General features: G+C 39.9%; 1 protein-coding gene across 1 annotated transcript; it reads left to right on the plus strand.

The window, feature by feature from the left end:
• The first annotated feature begins 19,292 nt into the window (after positions 1–19,292).
• Positions 19,293–22,733, plus strand: LOC147635829 (endo-1,4-beta-xylanase 5-like). Its single transcript, XM_086801187.1, has 8 exons — positions 19,293–19,535; positions 19,697–19,737; positions 19,870–20,101; positions 20,386–20,576; positions 20,765–20,869; positions 20,995–21,141; positions 21,436–22,086; positions 22,171–22,733. Exons 1-8 carry the CDS (start codon positions 19,466–19,468, stop codon positions 22,588–22,590), a joined length of 1,857 nt encoding a protein of 618 aa, XP_086657313.1. The 5' UTR covers positions 19,293–19,465; the 3' UTR covers positions 22,591–22,733.
• Positions 22,734–22,935: the final 202 nt, after the last annotated feature.

The following is a 22,935-nucleotide window of genomic DNA, read 5'->3' on the forward strand; positions in this document are numbered from 1 at the left end:
ACGCCAGAGTTGGCAAAACTCTTTATTGAACATCTCTACAAACTATATGGCCTGCCCGCAGATATAGTGTCGGATAGAGATAGAAAGTTCAACAGTCATTTTTGGAGGGAAGTCTTCAAAAAGTTGGATACTACTCTGAGTATGAGCATGGCAGATCATCCGGAGTCTGATGGTCAAACTGAAAGAGTTAACCAAATTCTAGAGGATACGTTGCGTTCTTATGTTAGTAACAAGCAATCTAATTGGGAAGAGTACTTGCCCTTATTGGAGTTTGCCTATAACAACTCCAAACACTCAGCGACTGGATTTACACCATTCATGTTAATGTATGGATTCCAGCCGAGATCTCCGATGGCTGCAAGCCTAGAAAAGGAGAAGATTCAATCTGTCAAGGATTTCCTTGAAGATATGAATGATATGCTCAGAGCCGCACGTGAGAGCATTCGTAGCGCTCAGGATCGCGCTAAAACTTATGCGGATAAAGGACGCAGAAAGGTGACCTTTGCAGAAGGTGACTTTGTATTCCTCAAGGTTCCTGCGAGGTCAGAAACCATGAAAACGGGAAAGTGTGATAAACTTTCTCCGAGATATTGTGGTCCTTTTAAAATCCTTAAGAAGATTGGGGACATAGCATATAAACTTGAGTTACCGGAGAGTTCTCAAGTCCATCCTGTCTTCCATGTCAGTAAACTGAAGAAATCAGTTCACGGGTTAGAGAACGCAGTTTCTCCAGAGATTTTGGTGGACTTGATAGAGCCACCAAAGATACCACATGAACCTGAAAAGATTCTAGAGTATCGTGATAGACAAACCCGACATAAAGTGTACCAGGAGGTACTTGTTAAATGGACAGACAGGGGGGATTGGAAAGACACAGACACAGCTCAATCTAGCACGCCAACAAAGCCAAGTGCGGTGGCACATCTAAGCTTTCGTTGTTGTAGATGGGTAAACGATATTTCATCCTCACCCACTAAACATATGCATGGTATGCCTTGAACCGTAGCCAATGTGCACTTACATAACGTAGCCACCCCGCTCAAGTGTACAATCACGCCATTCATTAGGAATGATAAAAAATGCAAAAACATATCAAGAAGAGTCCAAAACAACTAAAAGCCACACACACCCATTGCACACGTAGTGCCCACACATATTCGCACATTTGCAACACTTACACCCATTCATATACACTCCCACGTGCGCACACATTGTGCATACACATTCACACTGTCTCACAGTTGCATAGTCGGTTGCATTTCTACATTTGAATCCGCACATGCTCCACACCCATGTGCACACACTCCTTTACATTCACCTGCACGCACCCCATACATTTGCATGCACATGTGCGTGCACATACACTTACATCTCGTTCATTCGCGCTTCCACATGTACCCCACCCCTTTGCATTTGCACACGCATGCACGTGTACATGCACCCCTCGCACTCCCATTTTCGTGCACACACCCGGATGTGTGCATAACACACTCACATTTGCGTACTGCACACACGCAAATACACATGCACATGCACCCACTTGCATGCATGCACCCCTCGCATTTTCACCCACCTGCATGCATGCACCCCTCGCATTTTCACCCATGCATGCACACATTCACACGCACACGCATGTTGACACACCCACATTCACTGGCACGTGCACCACTCTTCCATCTGCATTGCACCTCCATTTTCACCGCACTTACACGCACATTTGCACGTGCATGCACTCCTACACATTTGCTCTTGCATACACAATTGCACTCGTAGCGTGCGCATGCACATTCCCCCATGCACGTGCACTCACATTTGCATCTCATATGCACATCGTGCACCCATTCACACATTCGCTCTTGCACGTGCGTGCACACAGTTGCTCGTGCACATACGTGCACCACCCCATATATGCACTACTCGTGCACATGCACCCCATTCACACATTTGCACACGTGCACCTTTGCATTGTGTGCACACACGCACCCACACCTCTGCTCATCGCACACCCCTTTCCACATGCACTTGCCTTCGCACGTTGCACACCTGGCCCCATGCACACACCCCCTATAATTTCACTCGTTTATGCACACAACTTTGCACCTCATTCATTTTTTCCTTTTTTCTTTCTTTCTTCCTCTTTCATTCTTTATTATATAGTTTTAAAAAAAACAACCATCTTTTAAATTTTTTCCTTCCACCTCCCCCTCCACCTCCATTTCCCTTCCCCCCCCCCCTCTTTTAAATTTTTTCCTTCCACCTCCCCCTCCATTTCCCTTCCCCCCCTTTTATTTTTTATATTTTTTATTATTTTAGTTTTATTTCCCCCCCTCATATTAGAAAAACATTTCCTCCATGCTTTTATTTTTCTCTTGAAAAAAACTTTTATTTTATTTTCCTTTCTTCTTTTTGACTATTTCATTTTTCATTTTATTTTTATTTTTTCTTCTTTTATAAAATTTTAAAATCATTTTTAAAAATTTTATTTTTCTTCTTTCTTCTTTTTTCCCTTTTTTTAAATCCCTCTTTATATTTATTTTTTCTTCGACCCCTCCTTGCTTTTTTCTTCTCCTTACTTATTTTTTAAAATTTTTTCTCTTTCCTTTTTCACTAAAGAGACCAAAACAAAACACTAAAAGCAATAAATTAATAAATTAATGTACTACGTGCTCCCAAAAAAAACAAAAAACAAAACAAAACCATCCTTGCCAGCACCCCTCCCTTTCGCCGATCTGCAGAGTGCAGGAGAGACAGAGGGATCTAGCAACGTTGCCGATCATCCGGTCTGCTGTAGAGAGGGAGAGACCCCTTTTCTGTCAGAGCGCCATGCGTGTGGGGATTCCTAGCCATCGCCAGTCATGGCCCTTTGGCCCTGCAGGCTGCGTCCGCTCTGCGCATGAGCTCGCGCTTACAACAACACAATGGCTTTTCGGGGGTTTACAAACCTATATCTTAGCCTTTACAAACCATTCAAGTTCGCCTTGGTCAAAGCCCTTGGTCTTGGCTTAATGGGTATGGGAAGGCTCTTGAGAGTCATGACCTGTGCACAAGCTAGTTTCTGTATTCTACCCCCTTTGTGAGTGATCCCATCATCATGGTCCAGGTTTTGCTTGGCAAAAGGACTTGATTTGTGCTCCTCTTGCAAAATACTACCCTCTTGACTATGTTGCAATTTTTGGTCAACTTCTTGAGGCCAAAAGAACTTGATGGTGGAGAGGAATCATGGGTGGGGGGTGCACTAATCTTATTTTTAGTGGCCATATCCTGGTGTCCGTTCTTACAGCCATGTCATGAACCTTGGATGATTAAGTACTACCTACAAGGTGCCAAATAGACTCGCTTATACCCTTTTTTTCTTGAGATGTCACATGAAAAGTTGATAGTCTTAGTTAAGAGGATAAACAATGCTATATAGTGTGCCATGGATCATCTCCACATCATAACAATGGACTCTCATAAAACATCGAGAAATAAGCTACCATGGCAAGGATTGTAAATGCAAGCAAAGGGCATTCAACCAAACAAAGGTATGCTCTTGAATGCCTTGAGAGCTTGTGCCAACCTAGGTGCAATAGAAAAGGGCAGGTGGATACATGATCAACTTTTTAGGTTGGAGCTTAAAGCAGATGTAGACACAACTAGCACACCTGTAGACATATATGCAAAATGTGGGAGCATAGATGAAGCACAACAAGTCTTCCAAGAAATGCCCGAGCATGATGAGGTGTCATGGAGTGCAATGATTGGAGGTTATGCTGATTCATGGACATGGTCTTGATGCGCTTTCACTTTTCCAAAAAATGCTAAAAGAGGGCATCAAGCCAGACACCATGATCTATATGTGTGTTCTAAAAGCATGTGGCTTATTGTATTTTATGTACATGCATGAGCGAGACAACTTGAGCGAAAGGGATATGAGAGATATAGCTTGACAGAAAGGGGTATAGTGTGTGCATGTGTGTGTGAAAGAGAGAGAGAGAGAGAGAGAGTTTGAGAGAAAGGGATATTGTGTGTGTGTGTGTGTGTGTGTGCGCGCGCGCGCAAGAAAATCCACGTGTGTGTATGAGAGAGACAGCTTGAGAGAAAGGGGCATAGTGTGTGTGTGCGCGTGCGTGCATGAGGGAGCAAGAAAAGACACAAGCAATACTACAACAATTATAAGAATCAAACCCTTCACCAACATAAACCCCAACCTTACTGAAACCATCACCAACATCCCAAAGCTGACCAACCAACCTCTCCCACACTAACCTCAAAGTCGTGAAGACCACAAGCAACAACCAACTGATACACCAACACTGCATGCAAGCAACAAAGTGCACCTATTTTGAGCAAGCAACCCTTGACATAAAGAAGACCACTCCTAACCGCTACCAACATTCTGGCACCACACGACGATTAACATAAGGTAGATGTGTGTCCACGTCTTCCTAAGAAACTGCTAAGTGCATGTAAACCATTTTCCTCCTTTTACTGCTTTATTTGAGCTCCCAAGAGTGAGTAGATCACTCCCCAAAAACGGTAGAGGTCGTACAATTGGGATTTTTTGTAGGTACATTGCTCAGATAACCTTATCACCAAACCACCTGCAAACCCCAAAGAAAATCTCATTACCATCAAACCCAAATCAGCTTCCACTTACAATAGGTAGACCCTTGCAAGTTTCTGGTGTGCAGCCAATCCTCTTCACTCACATCCTTTTGGCATCAGCACTTAGGTATATAGGCTTGGATAGTCCTTCCTGCCTTGTGGTCCACCAGCCGACACCCATGCCTTTTGTGAATTGCACCCAATGGTCTAAACCATAGCTTATCAAGGCACTCAGACACCGTGTCCCATTCTTACATGTAGAACCCATGCCCCATGCATGCTTACCTTCTTCAATCTGGTTCTGTTGTCTCATTTTCTTCATTGAGTCTCATTCTTGCACACTCACAAGGGCTACTAGCCTTCCATCCATACGTGTGCCATGTTTGGACTTCGTGAAGATGCCCACCAGCAAATCCTCCATTTAACTCAATCAAATGGGCATCCCAATTGTGGTCCATGGAGCTAACGGATCCATGCACCCAAAGAGAGCTCTTCACATAGTGATGATTTAATCAACCATGCTCAACACCTCTCTCCAAGGCACAAAATTAGCCTTCACCGTGCTTATCAAGCAAGGTACATATGCCCAAAAAAGGTCAATGTAATGCTGCATGCATTGTCTAGTAATCCCAAATTTCACCCCTAAGCCGAGGAACCGATGTAACATGCTTCAAGCAAGTAGGTCAAATAGCCACCGCCGATGTTTCAAAGAGTAGCTTAAGAAGCATCCAAATCCCTTTAGGTATGTTCGACAAGCCACCCATAGTTCACAGTCTCCTAATGTTCGTGCTAGCCTGGGTGTTCTAAATTCTTTCATTCTCATGGACAACCTAACCTCAATCACACTTGCCTTATCGGCCACCCTCGTTTCCCACCAATTTTCGTCAAAGAAAGTAGTGTTGAAGAAAGGAGGCAATAAGTCAATGGGATGGCTTGTTCAAGAATCTCTTGTATACATAACATAATTTTTTAGTATGTCAGACCCAGATATGCCACGATTGTGGACACAAGAAGAGGATGATCGGCTCGTTGGGGAAGAGCCTCAAGGAAAATGACTTCAAAGAATAATGGATATGGCATTGAGAGAAGATTAATAAATTTTGTGTCCTCAACTCAAGTGCTATGGAGAAATGGATCAAGAGGTATAACCTAGCAAAGAGGGAAAGAGACCGAGATCGTTTGAATTTTAGAAAGAGTTGAACAAATAGAGCATTGCCATACCCAGATTCACTTGATCAACTTCCAGAATTTCCTTCTAGTAGATGGCTTTAGCAAACCATACAACAAGCAAAACAGAGTAGTGAGGTTAACAGTGTGATGAGGAGGAGGAGGAGCTTGCATATGGTTGTGATTACCATGTAAGTGAGTTTTTATATGTACAAACCATAAGACATAGTCTTGTATAAGTTTTTGTTCTTGATACAATTTCATGATCTTCTTTTGCTTGCACTATCGCAAATTTGGTGCACTTTGGTCACGCGATCGTCACTTTCAAGTGGAGCGAATAGATAAGAAGAGAAAAACATTTGATTGCAGTGTTAAAGAAAATTTCATGCAAGAAAGTCGTTCAAGTGCAAGTGATCTAAGTAGTGAAGTTGGCATGCTATCAAGGTTGAGTTCATAAAGTTTTCTATTTTCATTTTTGATGTGAAGTGGTTCAAGGTAGTGACTCAAGGACCACAAGCAACCATGCATAGAGATAAGAGCTAGAAGCAAACACAACAACCAATCTAGAATTTAAAGAAGAAATAGATGAGCAACTTTCAACACAACCACCTCTAATGCTTGAAATAGAAGAGGATGATACAGAGGCTACACCTATTGACGAAGACGCAGATGGAGAGGTATTTCTAGGAATAGAAGAACAACTTTCAACACAACCACCTCTAATGCTTAGAATAGAAGAGGATGATACAGAGGCTACACCTATTGATGAAGATGCAGATGGAGAGGTATTTCTAGAAATAGATGTATTCAGAGCCATGGATCTAGCTGAGGATGAGAGAGTCAATGATGAGCTATAATATCTCATTTTAATTTTATTTACCAAGAAATACTTGGTTTTTGTCAATGTTTTCTTTTTTTGCATACTTAATTTTTTTAAGAAGTCCAAAAAAAAGTTTTCGACTCACTTTTCGATGCTTATTTCCGACCTTGATTTCGACGCTTATTTCGACGCTCAGCTTCAACATTTAGTTAGATGTTTATATATCTACGAGTATTTCGATGGCGCAACCACCGCCGTCGATACCAGGCATAAAAAATGGGTCATCCTGTAGTAGAGTGAAAGTTGTACTCTTCATGAGAAGGAGAATGGCCCACCACATTTTCCTACAATAAAGCGAGCGCACATTAAAAAAAGAACAATTTATATAAGATTTAATTCTTTGGAAACCAAATTTTTGAATACAAAATGTTAAGAGTTCAAATACTTACAAACTAAGCGAGGAAAGATGGCCTTCCACCTGATCCAAGATGAGAAGCCCCTTTTTTATGCATGCGTGGTATGTCTTTTTGGCCTTCTTCCAATCCTTTTATGATTCTCCTGGCGGCTTGATGCCACCACGCTTGATGGCCTAAGAAATCAATGATTCCTGTGACTCACATGACCCCGCAATACGATTCAGCCTCTTGAGGTCATTAAATTATAAGTCGGGGTGCGACATAAGAAAATCTGTCTTGAATACACTTAGAATGTATTGCTTCTTTGCATTGTCTTGAGCTCTCCAATCAATGCCCCAAATGTTTTTGAACTCAAGATTTACAAGGTGGTGCATGCGTGCCATAATATGCTTCCTCTTGCTATCCTCAATGATCGACCCATCTGTCCTCCTCACACGGTAAGGAAACGTTGTTGGGTCATAGGCATTTGGATCCACCACCTAATCTTGGGGGGTTCACCTCTAAGAAATTTTAGGTATCATGTGCATTCAAGGGGTGTTCAAAAAACCTGTTACACTTACATACAAGTTTATGAACAAAATATACTAGGCTTTCTTCATAAACTTACGATTTTTTTTCAAAATTGGTTAAAAAAAACCATGTTGTAAATGTAATTCTGTAATTTTTATGGATCAATATACACCTCTTGATGAACTCATGTGCTATATACTTAAATATTTTAAGGTGAACCCTCCGAGCACTTGATATGCTGGCACATCCTCCTGATGGTGAATTGGAAGCAAATCTATTACTGTCTCCAAAAACAACCTCCACATTCACCCCCACCAGAACGACGACTCCCACTAGACTGATGAGAAGAGGCAGACCTCCTATCTAACGAGGTTGTGGTACACAGTCGTGGACTAGGTGCCATAGAAGAGAGTGGAGTGGCCTGGTCACAACCTCCACGTGAAGGCTCGACACCTAGATGTGGACTAGATCCTCAAATGGGAGTAGACACAGGTATAGGAGTGAGTAACCCATGAGTAGAACCACCCATCGGAGTGCCCCCCACGGAGTGCCCCCCAACCATTGGTGTAGGGTTAACTGTGGAAGGAAGCGAGGGTGGAGCAAAAATGTTCCACACACTCTCTCTATCCCATACCGATGTGATAGACTAGCGGGGCCACTGTGAGAGATGCTCCGTGTTTGGAGCATCGGCGATGGACACTAAATGATGGTCCGTTGAGCTTCTTGAGTTTGGATTGTCCCCCCACATGTCTACATTATAAAAACAAGGCATGCTCAAACTTAAATAACACAAGAACGCATTAGAACTCTTATACTACTCATGTGATATTAGAACTTTATTGAGACCTTCTAGAATACTGCTTAGACAAGCAGGGTGGATAGTGCCCCTTTTAGATAATAGCTTCTGAGGACTTTCCACATGCTCTCCTCTATTAAAGCCAAAGGCAACTTCTCTTTTACAACAGAAGGATGGTGAAAAGATCGAGGGCTCCCCTTCCACTATAACCACCTACTCGCGGCGAGGATAACCACTCCTAACTTGAATTAACCAATATTCTAAAAGGCCTACAATAATGCCCCATATCTCTATGCATTATGCTCTAAGCCTAAGAGATAAAAAAAAATTGAAACCCCAGTACCCAAGGGTGCAAAGCAAATATGTGGGAAGAATAAGAACATTGGAGAGTATCTCAAGAGATGGAATGTTACTTGAGTTGATCTATGTAGTAGAAGGAGGGCATAACAATACTGCTTAGACAAGCAAGATGGACAGTGCCCCTTTTCAGATGATAGCTTCTAGCAGGAACTTTCCACACGCTCTTCACTATTAAAGCCAAAGGCAACTTCTCTTTTACAAGAGAAGGATAGTGAAAAGATCAAGGGATCCCCTGCCACTATAACCACCTACTCACGGGGATAACCACTCCTGACTTGACTTAACCAATATTCTAAAAGGCATGCAATAATGTCCCATATCTCTATGCATTATGCTCTAAGCCTAAGAGTTAAGAAAAATTAAAACCCTGGTACTACCCAAGGGTACAAAGCATATATGTGGGAAGAATAAGAACATTGGAGAGTACCTCAAAAGATGGAATGATACTTGAGTCACTCTATGTAGAAGGAGGGCACAACAATGCAAGACCTAAAAAACATAACATGTAAAAAAAGTAACACATTTATAAGAAAAAAATTATTAACACATCTATGCTTGATCTATATGCATGCATGCATAGAGCTTATGTATGCTCTAATATGTTAGAGGATCCCACTTCACAATACTTGCATGACCTCCTTACATTAGCATGCAATGTCACTTCTCACTGAGCTCTAACATAAAGAGGTCTAGCAAGCATTGTGATTAATATGTCTACACACATGTAAACTCTATGAATAGAGAGAATATGCATAGAAAAAGAGAGCATAAGATATATATGCTATATGCATAAGAGAGTATAAACATTCAAAAAGATTATACTCTCCATCCATGCATAGCACTCCACATCAAAAAAGCTTTATGCATAGATTTAGCATTAAAAAGCTTTAAGCTCTATGCTTACATTAAGATCTAAGCATAGAGCTTAATGCATAGATTAAGCTTAATACATAGATTGAGCTCTACACATAGAGCTTAATCTATGCATTAAGCTTAATGCATAAAGATTAATCTATACATAGATTAAGCTCTACGCATAGAGCTTAATCTATGCATATCTTAATGCATAGATTAAGCTCTATGCATAAAGCTTAATGTATAGATCCGAATCTATGCATTAAGCTTAATGCATAAAGCTTAAAGCTTAATCTATGCATAGATTAAGCTTAATTCACAGAGCTTAATGCATGCATTAAGCTTTATGCATAGAGCTTAATCTAAGCATTAAGCTCTATGAATAGAGCTTAATCTATTTATAAATTAAACTCTATATGCATTAAGCTTAATGTATAGATTAAGCTTTATGCATAGATCTTAATGCATGCATTAAGCTCTATGCATAGAGTTTAATATATGCATAGAGCTTAATGCATAGATTAAGCTCTATGCATAGAGCTTAATGCATGCATTAAGCTTAAGTTAGATTCATGCATTCTTAATCCTAAGCTAATTCTAAACCCTAGTACCTAAGGGTGCAATAATAGGTAGATGAAAAGCATAAATAATTAGAGGGCTTATCTCTTTTTGGTGAAGTTAAAGGAGAGGATTAGAGGACCTACAAAATAAAAGATTAAACAAAGTAATTAGTAATGCAAAGCCCTAAAAGCTTAATGCATAGATACAAAACCCTAAAGAATATAAGAAAAAGAGAGCTTACCTCTATATTGTCTAGCTAAAAGATATAATTAGTGTAAGACCTATACAACATAAAAAGGCAAAAGAGTGATTAGTAACATATTTAATGAACTCTACCTAACAAACACAAGAAACATACAAAAGACCAATACACATTAAGCATAGACACAAAAAGGAGAAGGAGAAGAAGCAAATGGAGAAGGCTAGTACTCTATGCATTAATCTTAATCTCATTATGTTTCTTATTAATCATTAGGTTAAGCATAATAGAAGTGAACCCTAATAATTAGGTCACACCATCACTTGTAGAGTGATGGATAGGAAAAGAAAGAGGAATAGCAAGGGAAAGGGAAAGGGGAAGGGGAAGAAGAAGAAGAATCCTAAACAAATGCATTAAAATAAAACATAAGAGAAAAATACCTTCAAGAGTACACCATAACCATTTGGTGATGAGAAAAAGTCTCATGAAGAGGAAGGGGAAGGGGAAAGGGAATATAAAGAGTACAAATGCATTAGAATAAAACATAAGAGAAAAATACCTTCAAGAGCATACCATAGCCATTTGGTGATGAAGAGAAAGAGTCTCATGAAGAGAAAGGGGAAGGGGAATATAAAGAGTACAAATGCATGTGAGGGGAGCTAGATTGATGGAACGGAGGAGTCGGTGCAGGAACTTAAGGAAAGGAATGGAGGGAATTTTTTGGGGGAGAGAAAGATAGGCGTCGGCGTGCCGTAGGTTTCGAAAAGTTAATTTTCTCAACATCACTAAAAATGACACTTATTAGCGATGCTTTAACGACGCTTATAGCGACATTAATAGCAACCCTTATAGAGACATTTATAGCGACGCTGGGTAAATTCCATAGAGAAAACCTATGCATATACCATTGACACTGCTAGACTTAGTGCATGTATTCATATTTAGTTTTTTAATTGCAAACTTTTTATGTCCGGTAGAGATGTCTTCTACTAGTTTGGATAGTGATGGGTCACTATTAATTGGAGGTTCATGAGAGTGGTTATTGTTCATGTGCAAGATGCAAGAATGTTTGTGTACGTGAACATCAAGTGACATTGGAGAATATTAGAAAATAGGGATCGTTTGAACCAATGCCAACCAACTTGATGATGCAATCCAATTCCTCGGTTAGTATATAAACTTATGAGATGAAATGTAAACTCATGGTTTGGCATTTGTAATGTCGAGTGTCATTTTTAAATATGGTTCACTAGGATGAGGAAAGCATGGACATTTGTGCACAAGTACTACACAATATGCCTCAGTATTCTGTCATTGGGGAAACTTTGAGGAAGAACTAAAAGCGTTGTAATAAGGAGCACTTATAAATTGATTCTTATCTAAGCATGAACAAATGATTCGTTTATAACTCTAATGTATTGTAATGTCTATTAACTTTTAATTTCTTACATGCCAATTTTGTGGGTCATCTCACAACTGTAGGATATAATGCATGTCCAATTTGTGGTCCATCGCTTGTATCCAAGCAAGCACATGCACTAAAGAAAGTGGTATATGATAAACATCATCAATTTATTCCTGATGTTAAGTGGTTCAAAGTGGTATATAGAAGTACTCAAGCAATCGTCTCAAGAAGAATCCAAGCTGATTTTTTTACAATTTTCTCAACTAAATCATGGCAAGATTCAAGAGACACATACATTCTACCATAACATTGTGAACAAGTTTACACTTGATTTTCAATTTTGATGAATCTATAGATAGAAGGAAGGCATTGTATATATTTTCTTATAAATATTTTGTGGTTCTTTATTTTAGGTTGTATATATTTTCTTATAAATATTTTGTGGTTCTTTATTTTAGGTTGTGTTTGATCCTCCATACCAAAGAGATCCTAATTGGTGACCAGTATGTGTAATACAAGTTGCTTCTTGATCTAAACGTATATTTCAAGATAAAGATGTTGAAAAAGAAATGCATCGAACAATCAATGGAGGATGTAACTAACAATCAATATGACGACCATGATGATAATACCTCTACATCTTCTTTATGTAGTGAAATATGACTTTGTATTAATATAGGAGCCATCAAAATGATGGATTTAGAGATAGACCAATTGGCATGCATGGATTTATTTCAAGATAGATTTGATGACCGTATAAATTTAATTTATATTATCATAACATATGTACACATTGATTGGTTTGTATAACGATTTGATGATTTTGTTGTTTTATTTCAAAAATATTTGAATTTTTGTCAAGCTTTTTAGATTTTAATTTAGTTTAAGTTTTTATTTCTACTTAATTTCAACACTCTGTTTTTTTTCGATCATCGCTGTGAGCATCGTTTATTAACAGAACGATGGTTTTACAACGTCGCTCAGTGTGGCGCTAATAACGGCATTAATAGCGATGCTCAGCGGCACTAATAACGGCTCTTATAGCGACAACGTAAAACGCTGCAAATAAACGTTGCTAATGATGCCTTCTCTTATAGTGTATATGCTCTAACATGCATACATAGAGGTTTCTATGCATGCAAATTAGAGCATGCATAGCTCTAATATACATGCATAGGGCCATATGCATTATTAAGCTTATGCCTATGCTTTTACATTAAGCTTCATGCATAAGGTAATTCATATGGCATATGCATAAAGTTTTTGGTAAAATGGCTTATGTATAAAGCTTTTAGTAAAATGGTTTATGCATATTAAGCTTTATACAAAAAGCTAGTGTATAAGCTTAATGCACAAATCTTTATGTATAAGGTTATGCATATCTGTTTACTAACATAGATATTTTCTTAAATTTATAGATTAATGCTCGATCCATAAGTTCAATTTTGCAAACAAACTCAACTTCTCTTCTTCAAGATAAGAATACTTATCTTTCATAATCCCTTTCTTTACTTGTTTATGGTGCACCCCTGGGTGCTTGAGAGCATTTTTTTCATTATGCTTAGATTCATTTTTATAAAGCATAAGGCTCATGCAGTATGGCTTTATGCATAAACCTTAAGCATAAGGCTTTATGCATTAAGCTTGTGCATAAAACCATGTGCATAAAAGCATTTATGCATAAAGCTTTATGCATGTGACTTATACTTTTACTTATGCATAATACTTTTCATTAAGATTTATGTAAAAGCTTATGCATAAAGTTTAAGCATTAACTTTATGCATAAAGTTTAAGTATAAGCTTTATGCATAAGCTTAATACATATGCTTTATGCATAAGCTTAATATATATGGCTTATGCATAAGCTTTATATATAAAGCTAATGCATAAGGCTTTTGCATAAAGTCTTAAGGTTAAGCTTTTTACATAAAGCTTAACCTTTATGTTTTCTTTATGCATAAGGCTTAAATTACATAAAGATTTATGCATAAGGCTCTTGCATAAAGGTAGCTTAAGTTTAAACTTTTATGTAGAAAAGTTTAAGCTTAAGACTTTATGCATAAGCTTATGGAAAAAGATTTAAGCTTAAGCTTTATGCATAAAGCTTTGCAAAAGGTTTAAGCTTAAGTCTCTATGTATAAGCTTATGTATAAAGGTTTGAGCTTTAAGCTTAAGCGTAGACCTTTATACATAAAGGTTTAAGCTTTAAGCTTAAGCTTAAATCTTTATACATTAGGATTTTGTATAAAGGTTTAAGCTTAAGCTTTATGTATAAGCTTTGAATATAAAGCTTATGCATAATCCATATGCATTAAGCCTTATGCCTAAGGCTTAAGTTTTATGCATAAAGCAAGTTTAATGTAAAATGTTTAAGCTTAAGCTTTATGTATAAAGCTTAATGTAAAATATTTAAGCTTAAGCTTTATACATTAAGCTTAATGTAAAAGACATGCATAAAGCTTAATGCATAAGCCATATACACTCGAGGGGTCACTCATAAATATATAAGCGTGGCACGTGGATTCAACGGAAGGGGTTTTTTAAATCATTTTTTAACACATTTTTTACATACAAAAAGGTACCATTTAAAGGCAGTATTTATATATTGAATAGGAAAAGGGTCATGTGTTTTATTTATAAAAAATTTATAGATAAAGGGTTTTTAAATTAGGCCTTGAATGCACATGATATAGAGAGTTTTCATAGAGTGAACCTCCTAAGCATATATATTAAGCTTAAAAAAGCTTAATGTAAAAGCCTTATGCGTAAAGCTTAATGCATACGCATATATGGCTTACGTATTAAGATTTATGCATAAGGCTTTCACATTGAGCTTAATACATAAGGCTTTTGCATAAAGCTTAATGTAAAAGCCTTATGCATACACCTTTTGGCATAAAGCTTAATGCATATGGCTTATGCATTAAGCTTTATGCATCATAAGCTTTATACATATGGATTATGCAAAAGCTTAATACATATATGCTTTACTAATATATATATATATATATATATATATATTTGCTTAAACTTGTAGATTGACTTTGTAACATATGCTCAACTTCGTAACGCAAACTCAACTTCTCTTCTTCTCAAGGTAAGAGTACGTGTCTTTCATAATCCCTTTCTTTACTTGTTTATGATACACCCCCCGGTGCTTGGGAGCATTTTTTTAATCATAAAGTATAAGGCTCATGTGTTATGGCTCTATGCTTATGCTTATGCATTATGTTTTTATGCATAAAGCTTGTGCATGAACTTTATGCGTAAGGTCTCATGCATAAAGCTTTATGCAAAAAGCTTGTGCGTAAGGCTTTATGCATAAGGATTTAAGCATTACATTTTTATGCATAAAGCCATACACACAAGCTTTATACATAAAGCTTCATGCATAAGGCTTTATGAATCAAGCTTGTTTATAAATCCATATGCATAAAGCTTTATGCATAAGGTTTTTAGGGTTTAAATCTTTATGCATATGACTAATGTATAAAGCTTCATGCATAAAGCTTGTGCATAAGGCTTTATGCATTAAGCTTGTGCATGAAGACATATACATAAAACTAATTGTATAAGGTTTTGTGCATAAAGACATATGCATAAAGCTAAGTATATAATGTTTTATGCATAAATCCTTATGCATTATGTTTTTATGCATAAAGCTGTATGGATAAGCTTACTGCATAAAGCTTTTTTGATGTGGAGTGCTATGCATGGATGGAGAGTATAAGCTTTTGAATGTTTATACTCCCTTATGCATATAGCATACCTATGCATGCTCTCTTTTTCTACGCATAAGGTATACTCTCTATTCATAGAGTTTACATGTGTATAGACATAGTTATAACAATGCTTGCTAAACCTCCTTATGTTAAAGTTCAGTGAGAAGTGACATTGCATGCTCACGTAAGGAGGTTTGGCAAGTATTGTGAAGTGGGATCCTCTCACATATTAGAGCATACATAGGCTCTATGCATGCATGTTAGAGCATGCATAGGCTCTATACATGCATAGGCCCTATCCCTTCCACTTTGCATGCTCCTTGTAAGTTGTTGTCTATTCTAATCCTAGTAGTATTAATTTTTATAGATGTGGTCACCACTAGAAAATGATCCGATATATGGAGGGGCATCCTTAAATACACCTTCTATATCAGAGGATGACCCAGATTTATGTAGTATCTATGAGGCACAAGTGTCTTGGTGGTAGCTGAACTCAAAGTACCGGGCCGAGCTATTAAGCCGCTCGAGTATATTCCCTACCTTTTATATGTGCTAGAGATTTCATCTATCCTGCAATCACCCATTTCCATGCATTCGACTACCTTCTGTACCCCTCGCACTGCCACTTTGCTTGCCCCTCTCCCTTGCACTTTATCTACTCCTTGTCCTTTGGCTTCTACCACAACATGGCCTACTCCTATCCCCTCTACACAACAAACCCCGCTCACATCTACGATGCCATCTTCGCCACATGTGATAGCCTCACGACGATGACTCTCAGATGGTGGTAGTGTGAGGGCTTCTTAGAGCTATCGACAATCTAGTAGTGGGGGGTGGTATGCTTTGGAGAAGGTGAGCAGTCGCCTTCACCTATGGGACAAACGAGGTCCTCACGGATGGTATGCTTTATTATACTCTTGATGAGGAGGACATGCCCTTTATGGATGAGATGGGGTGGAGGGTTTATTATAACTTCTGTGTCAGGAAGTTAATCAAACTTATAAAGATGCTTTCAAACCATGGGTGGAGCAAAAGGATAAAGACTTCATGTATATGGTGCAGTGCATGCATGAGCAATTCCTGAATCCAACATGCATGCATTTTTTCAACCAATGGACTAGGGATCGCATCATAAAGATACTCAACAATAAGAGGTCTCGTGCAAGGAGGTGCACTAAATAAGGGAAATGAATGCCTGCCAATTGCTTGGTTAAGGTGTGGAAGAAGGCAAAGAAAGAAGATAGGGAGGGCACTCCATACCCTGAGCAAAAGGCAACATATACTATGGTGTGAAAAAATATGGTTCCGAGGGAAAGGCAACTTGGCTCACACAATTTGTAAGTTTCTTCTTTCTTATGCATCACGAAGTTTAGTACATTTCTCCTCATGAATTTCATATCTTAAGTATGTTATAATTTGTTGTAGGAAAGGGTAGTAGGAGGTCATCCCCAAATGCTTAGGAGAATAGGTACCGCAAGCATCACAATGAAGTCGAGACTTGGGAGTGGCTGAAACAATCGGGAGTGGTCATTGATGCTAATATCCAATGAGCTCGGGAGAACTATGACTTTGTGAAGAGTAGGTGATTCTTTGAACTTGAATTTCAATTATCACCAAAGTCTCAATTCATATGTTGTTTTGCCTTTAGCACTAACTTTTTTGCATTGTTTCATTATTAAATGCAAGAAGACGATACTGAAAAAGGTGGTGGTGCACATGGTGGTGGTGGTGGTGGGGAGGAAGATTATGACAAGGATGATCTTAAAGATGAAGATGAAGATGATTTAACTTAATTAGTTTTTGTGAAATCCACTCAATCCATGCAAGTTATGTTATTTTGCTTTTAGCACTAACTTTTTGCATTGTTTCATTATTAAATGCAAGAGATACTGTGGTGGTGGGGAGGAAGATTATGGTGGCGAGGACGATCTTGAAGATGAATATGAATATGATTTAACTTAATTAGTTTTCTTATTAGTTTTTGTAAAATCCACTCAATCTTCTTATGTAATTTTTTTGGGGATGGAGAATATATATGTAATATAATGACATTTTCTCATGTGTATACGAATTGCAATTATTTTTTTATTTGTAATATTTTTTATATGTTAAAAAAATGGAGACATAATGGGAGAGATGTAGGGGCACATCTCTCCCATTCTGTACCTATTATTATTTTTTGTTGCAAACTACAGTGCAAATATAGGCGTGGCTATGCATGCGGCTATAAGCACAGCTATCACATGGTTGTAGCCACCTGCATAGCTGCGCCTAGCCGTGTGTCAGAGAAATTTGAAATTTTGAATTTCCTTTGTTAGCACGCGGTTGTGGGGATGGCTATGCTCTTGTTGTCTTGTAGTGTTGTGGGTTAGTTGCAATAGGATTAGAAGGGTTTGCACCTTGTTAATAAGTACATGCCATAGTTAGTTATTCGGATCAACTAAACAGGTATGCACATCAAGGCATAGATATGAATGAGAAAAGAAATCAGAAGCCTAGTTCTTAGTTAAAGATATCATGTGAAAAACTAGACTATGTGTGAGATGACACATAGTAGACAAGAACTAAATTACTAAGAACCCAAAATGGGTGTTAACAAGAAGCCAGAAGGCTAGACGGTTAGAAACCATTGGTCCTAAGGTGTTACTTATTTACGTAGAGGATTTATTTAACCAAGGTTAAGTAGGTAACCTTTCACTCAAATATTAATGCGTGATGTACAAATAATGAGATTATGTTAAAACTAGTGGATAATTACGAATAATATTGATACGATTATTTTCGCAAGATCAAGCGCAAAGAGTGAGTGTGATCCGTGATACTATCACAGTTTTTACGATGTGACGAAAGGTTGGCTGGTATATGTTCCGCGGCGCGCCCTCTCCATGTAGAGTTTGCATGGAGAGCGAACAAAGAGACCAGGTGCTCGGCGAATGAAAACAGAGGCAGATCACGCGGAAGCCAAAATGTGCACATTTTTTACCTCGGGTGACCATGGCTTAAGGCCACTAAGAGATGGCAGTTCCAAGAAAAGTCGGTGCAAACTCCAGACTATGGCAGTTTTGCAGGGCCATTTTGCTAAGTGGTTTTGTTAGCTTTTCGTGGTTTAAGAGGGAAAGTTTGTAAGATTCAAAATAGTTTTCCCATAAAATTTTTTTTTTAAAAAAACGCTACTGATGATTTCGTGTTGATTTTTTTTTCTCACACTCACGGCCACTGATGGCGAGCAGAAATGGGCCACCCCATTTGGCCGTGTGATCCGCCCCTAACTCTAGAACTGGTGTGACCAAACATAATTAAATCGTAAAACTGTGGGCAAACCAGTAATCTTGAGTGCGTGTATGATTGTGTGTGCGCGCAGACTGGCATTGCAAGGCAGCCTGCTGCCTCTCTTTTCCGTGCAGCAGCATGCATGATAGAGTTCCGATTAATGACTTGGACCATCATAATGATTCATATTAAAGTTCGCCCATTCAAGTGTGTGGGTACTTATGCAATGAATTGATAACGAGACTGTGGCCGGCCTAATTATTACAAGTGCGGAGTACGCGATCTTGTAGGAACGAATGAGTAGGGTCTTCCAATGAGAAAATCCGGCACATTTCCGTTGCATAATTCGTAAAAGTTTGATGTCTAAAAACTCAGGCGTAAGCTCTTTTTGGCGCGTCAATCAACGATTATTAATCACGGTATTTAAAATCCGTGTTGGAGATTTTCTTGCTAGATTATTATTAGATGTATCAAAGTGCACATTCTTAGCACTTAACGCTTATTAATTAAGTCACGCAAGCAACAAATGGACACTCAGAGGTTGCGACAGTCCAACCTTCTAGTAGAAGGTAAGCTACCTGTAAGGCTCCCTACAAAAGGTTCCTCCCTAGGTGATCACGATTCAAGGTGCAAACTTAGATATGTATGATCGTTAAGCCCCCACTCTGTGTGATAAAACATCGGCCTTCAGATTGTCTTGATGGTAGGCTAATCTATATATATATATATATATACATCAGTCCGATCCGATCAGTGCTTGTATCCAACCATAGCTGTGCCCAAGGCGCAATATAACATGTCTCTACATCGCATGATACCAGCTTGGATATTCATAATATTGCAGGCTACGTTGGCACCAAGGCCAGGTGAGCTTCGCCCCTGATTTAATATCACACTCCATCACATAGCTGCTGCTAACTCAGTGCTGAATGCAGCACCTACTTTTCACATTTGTATGGAACGAATTAATCTATATACCCTTGCCTGGTACTTACCTTGATTCAACTCTGCCACTCCTCAATCGCAGCTCAAAGCTGGACGGCTTATGACCCAACAGCATACAGCGAGGTAAGAGAGTTACCGGCACTTATAATTTAAAGGGCAAAGTCGATGTAATGTATCGTATCATTAAGGAAAATGGAAGATGTGCTCATGGGTGCAATATTATTCTGCTAATTGTATTGGCACATCACGTACTAGTGTTTATCGAAGCCAGGTGCCCTTCTATACGACGGAGGCATCGTCACTAATCCAGACTTCAAAGATGGATTGAATGGGTGGTCGCCATTGGGGAACTGCATTCTCCAGCTGAGATCTTATGCGCATGATGATGGAAACAGATTCGTGGTGGCTGCCAACAGGACGGCCAGCTACAACGGTCCCTCGCAGCTGCTAAGCAATCTCACAAGCGGAGTGAAGTATAGTGTCTCAGGTCTCGTTTCCTGCACCTTCAAAATTCCTCCTGTGGCTGCATGCATGCATGCATTATTGGAATGATTCAAAGCATCCTTCTAATTTGGCATGCCTTATTGGAATGATTCAAAGCATCCTTCTAATTTGGCAGCAATAATTAGTCGGCTTTATAGTTGTGGAACTTGTGGTTAATTACACATCATACTGCCTCCTAGGAAAACCATTTTTTGCATAGATAAAAGCAGATTATAAGGGCTTAATTAGTGATATAATTAAATGTTGTAGTGTTGAAGTGAAATGCAGCATGGTTGCAAGTGAGCGGGCCAGCAGGCGCAACGTCGACTGCCATGGTGAAGGCCACCGTGGTGACAGATAGTGGGAAGGAGTATGTGGGCGCAGGCTTAGTGATTGCGCAGAGCGGATGCTGGTCCTTCCTCAAAGGAGGCTTCGTTCTGGATTACACACCGGCAACCTCCTCTCGACTCTACTTTGAGGTAAGGATCAATAAGGTTGGAGCGCGCGCGGCTAGTTCAAAATCGTCCTCGCGCAATCAAAGCTTGAACGATTGATTAATCATGCACTAATTTGCCTAGCAATATGCAATACGATTATAAATATATTAATCCAGTACTTTGCTAAAATTCAGATTTGATCGACTAATGTTGTATGACGTATTGAGCAGACGATAAATTTTACATCGGGAATGGAGCTATGGCTGGATCGTGTCTCCGTGCAGCCTTTCAGCAACGAAGAGTGGCTATCGCATCAGAGAGCGTGGAGAGAATCGGTAATTACGTCTCACAGTAGTATTGCAGTTTGGCATAGCAGCTGGCGCCTACTGCATCAATGGCGCGGCGTCGTGCAGGTTTTGCAGCTTGTTAAAAAAAAAATCCTGTTTTGTTTAAATCGTAGCTGCGAAGGAGAACAGTGAGCTTGCACGTTGTGGACTTCATGGGCAAGAGGGTGCGTGACGCCAACATTGAAGTGGTGGGCACGAAGCTGGGCTTTAAGTTTGGGTCAGCCATCGAGCAAAACATCCTAAGCAACAAGCAATATCAGGTTAAATAATGATTAGTTTATATTGGAGTATCAGATTAAATAATAATGCTGACTGGAAGTTGGCTGGAGCATTGGAAGATATGTTATGTTATAATATAATCCCTCCTGTCTTTTTATTATTAAAAAAAAAGATAAAAAAGATATTGGAGGTTGGCTGGAGCATTGAAACCACGTGGAACATTGTAACGCATCATTAATTAATTAAGCCCGCCGTGTTATGGGATATGTTAAATGTTGCTTAAATCACTTCATCCCTTGTGATCAGTTTTTTTTTTGTTGGTTGAATGTCATCAGGAGTGGTTTCTGAAGCGTTTCAACACGGCGGTTTTCGGGAACGAGCTCAAGTGGTACTCCACGGAGCGGCAGCAGGGACGGGTGGACTACAACACGTCGGACGCCATGCTGGCCTTCTGTGAGGCCCACAACCTGTCCGTCCGAGGGCACAACGTGGTGTGGGACGACCCCAAATTCCAGCAGCAGTGGGTACAGAAGCTTGGCCGGCCCGCGGAGCTGCGGCAGGCGGTCATGGGGCGCGTCCGCTCGGTGGTGGGTCGCTACACCGGCCGCTTCATTGGCTGGGACGTGAGTAACGAGCAGCTGCACTTCTCCTTCTACGAGGACGCGCTGGGCGACCGCAACGCCTCTACAGAATTTTTCTTGACAACCCAGGCACTGGACCCGGCCGCCCCGCTCTTTGTCAATGAGTACAACACGCTGGAGAACGTCAACGACGCCGCCTCCACCCCCGACGCCTACATTGCAAAGCTTCGCCAGCTCCACGCCGCCGGGGTGGCGAATCTGGGCATAGGTTTGGAGTCCCATTTCACCAAGCCCGATGTGGCCTACATGCGGAGCACAATCGACAAGCTGGCTACTCTTGGGTACCCCATTTGGCTCACTGAGCTGGACATCAACGTGCAGGCCCTCGGCAACAACATCACGAAGGTAAAAGGAGCAAGGATACCACCCTCGATAATTCAATACCCTCTTTATTCCGTTACTTATAAAGAGCTGACTGGCATTTTGCAGGCTGCCGCTTACCTCCAGGAAGTCCTCCTTGAAGGTTTCTCCCACCCCGCGATCGCCGGCATTGTGTTGTGGACCTCCTGGAACCCCTCCGGCTGCTACCGTATGTGCTTGACTGACTCCAACTTGGTCAACCTCCCCACCGGAAACGTGCTTGACACGCTGCTCCAGGGGTGGCAGCAGGTGGAGGTGATGGCACATAGCGGTGGCGCCATACAGTGGCGCGGTCCCATCGGCGAACATGCACTATCCATTCGCTGGCGCAACGCCACCTACTCCGCCACCGTCATGGTGTCCCCCGGAAGAAGCACCCTACGCCTCTGCATGCGGTTGCCCGCCGCCAACGCTACCGCTGACCCAGCCACCCTCCTCCGCCTCAACGGCATTCGTGGCCATCACCCCTCGCTATCCTCTTACTTTTAAGGAGAGAAATACTAAAGACCTCCTTGCACTTCGAGGAATCATGTATAATAGTAGTAGGCCATTGAACATGGTCCGGAAATACAACGGTATACTACAAGAAATATAAAATAACAACAACAATAAAGTTCTTGCTTTTATGGAAACCTACTGTTCATTTCAATCATACCTTGTTTATGTTTGCTTGTAAATTCAACCACTAGGAGAAAAATGTCACTCCTTAAGGTTTCGTATGAGTGACCAAGGTTCATGCTTCACCCCATTTCAGTGCTCTAGAGCCACTGTATTCTTTGTTGACAAAATCTTGGAATATATTTACGGCAATGATTATTAAGAAGGATTTGATTT

Source organism: Cibotium barometz, chromosome 8 (genome assembly GCF_041138505.1).
Source record: "Cibotium barometz isolate CiBa-2024 chromosome 8, ASM4113850v1, whole genome shotgun sequence".
Classification (NCBI taxonomy): domain Eukaryota; kingdom Viridiplantae; phylum Streptophyta; class Polypodiopsida; order Cyatheales; family Cibotiaceae; genus Cibotium; species Cibotium barometz.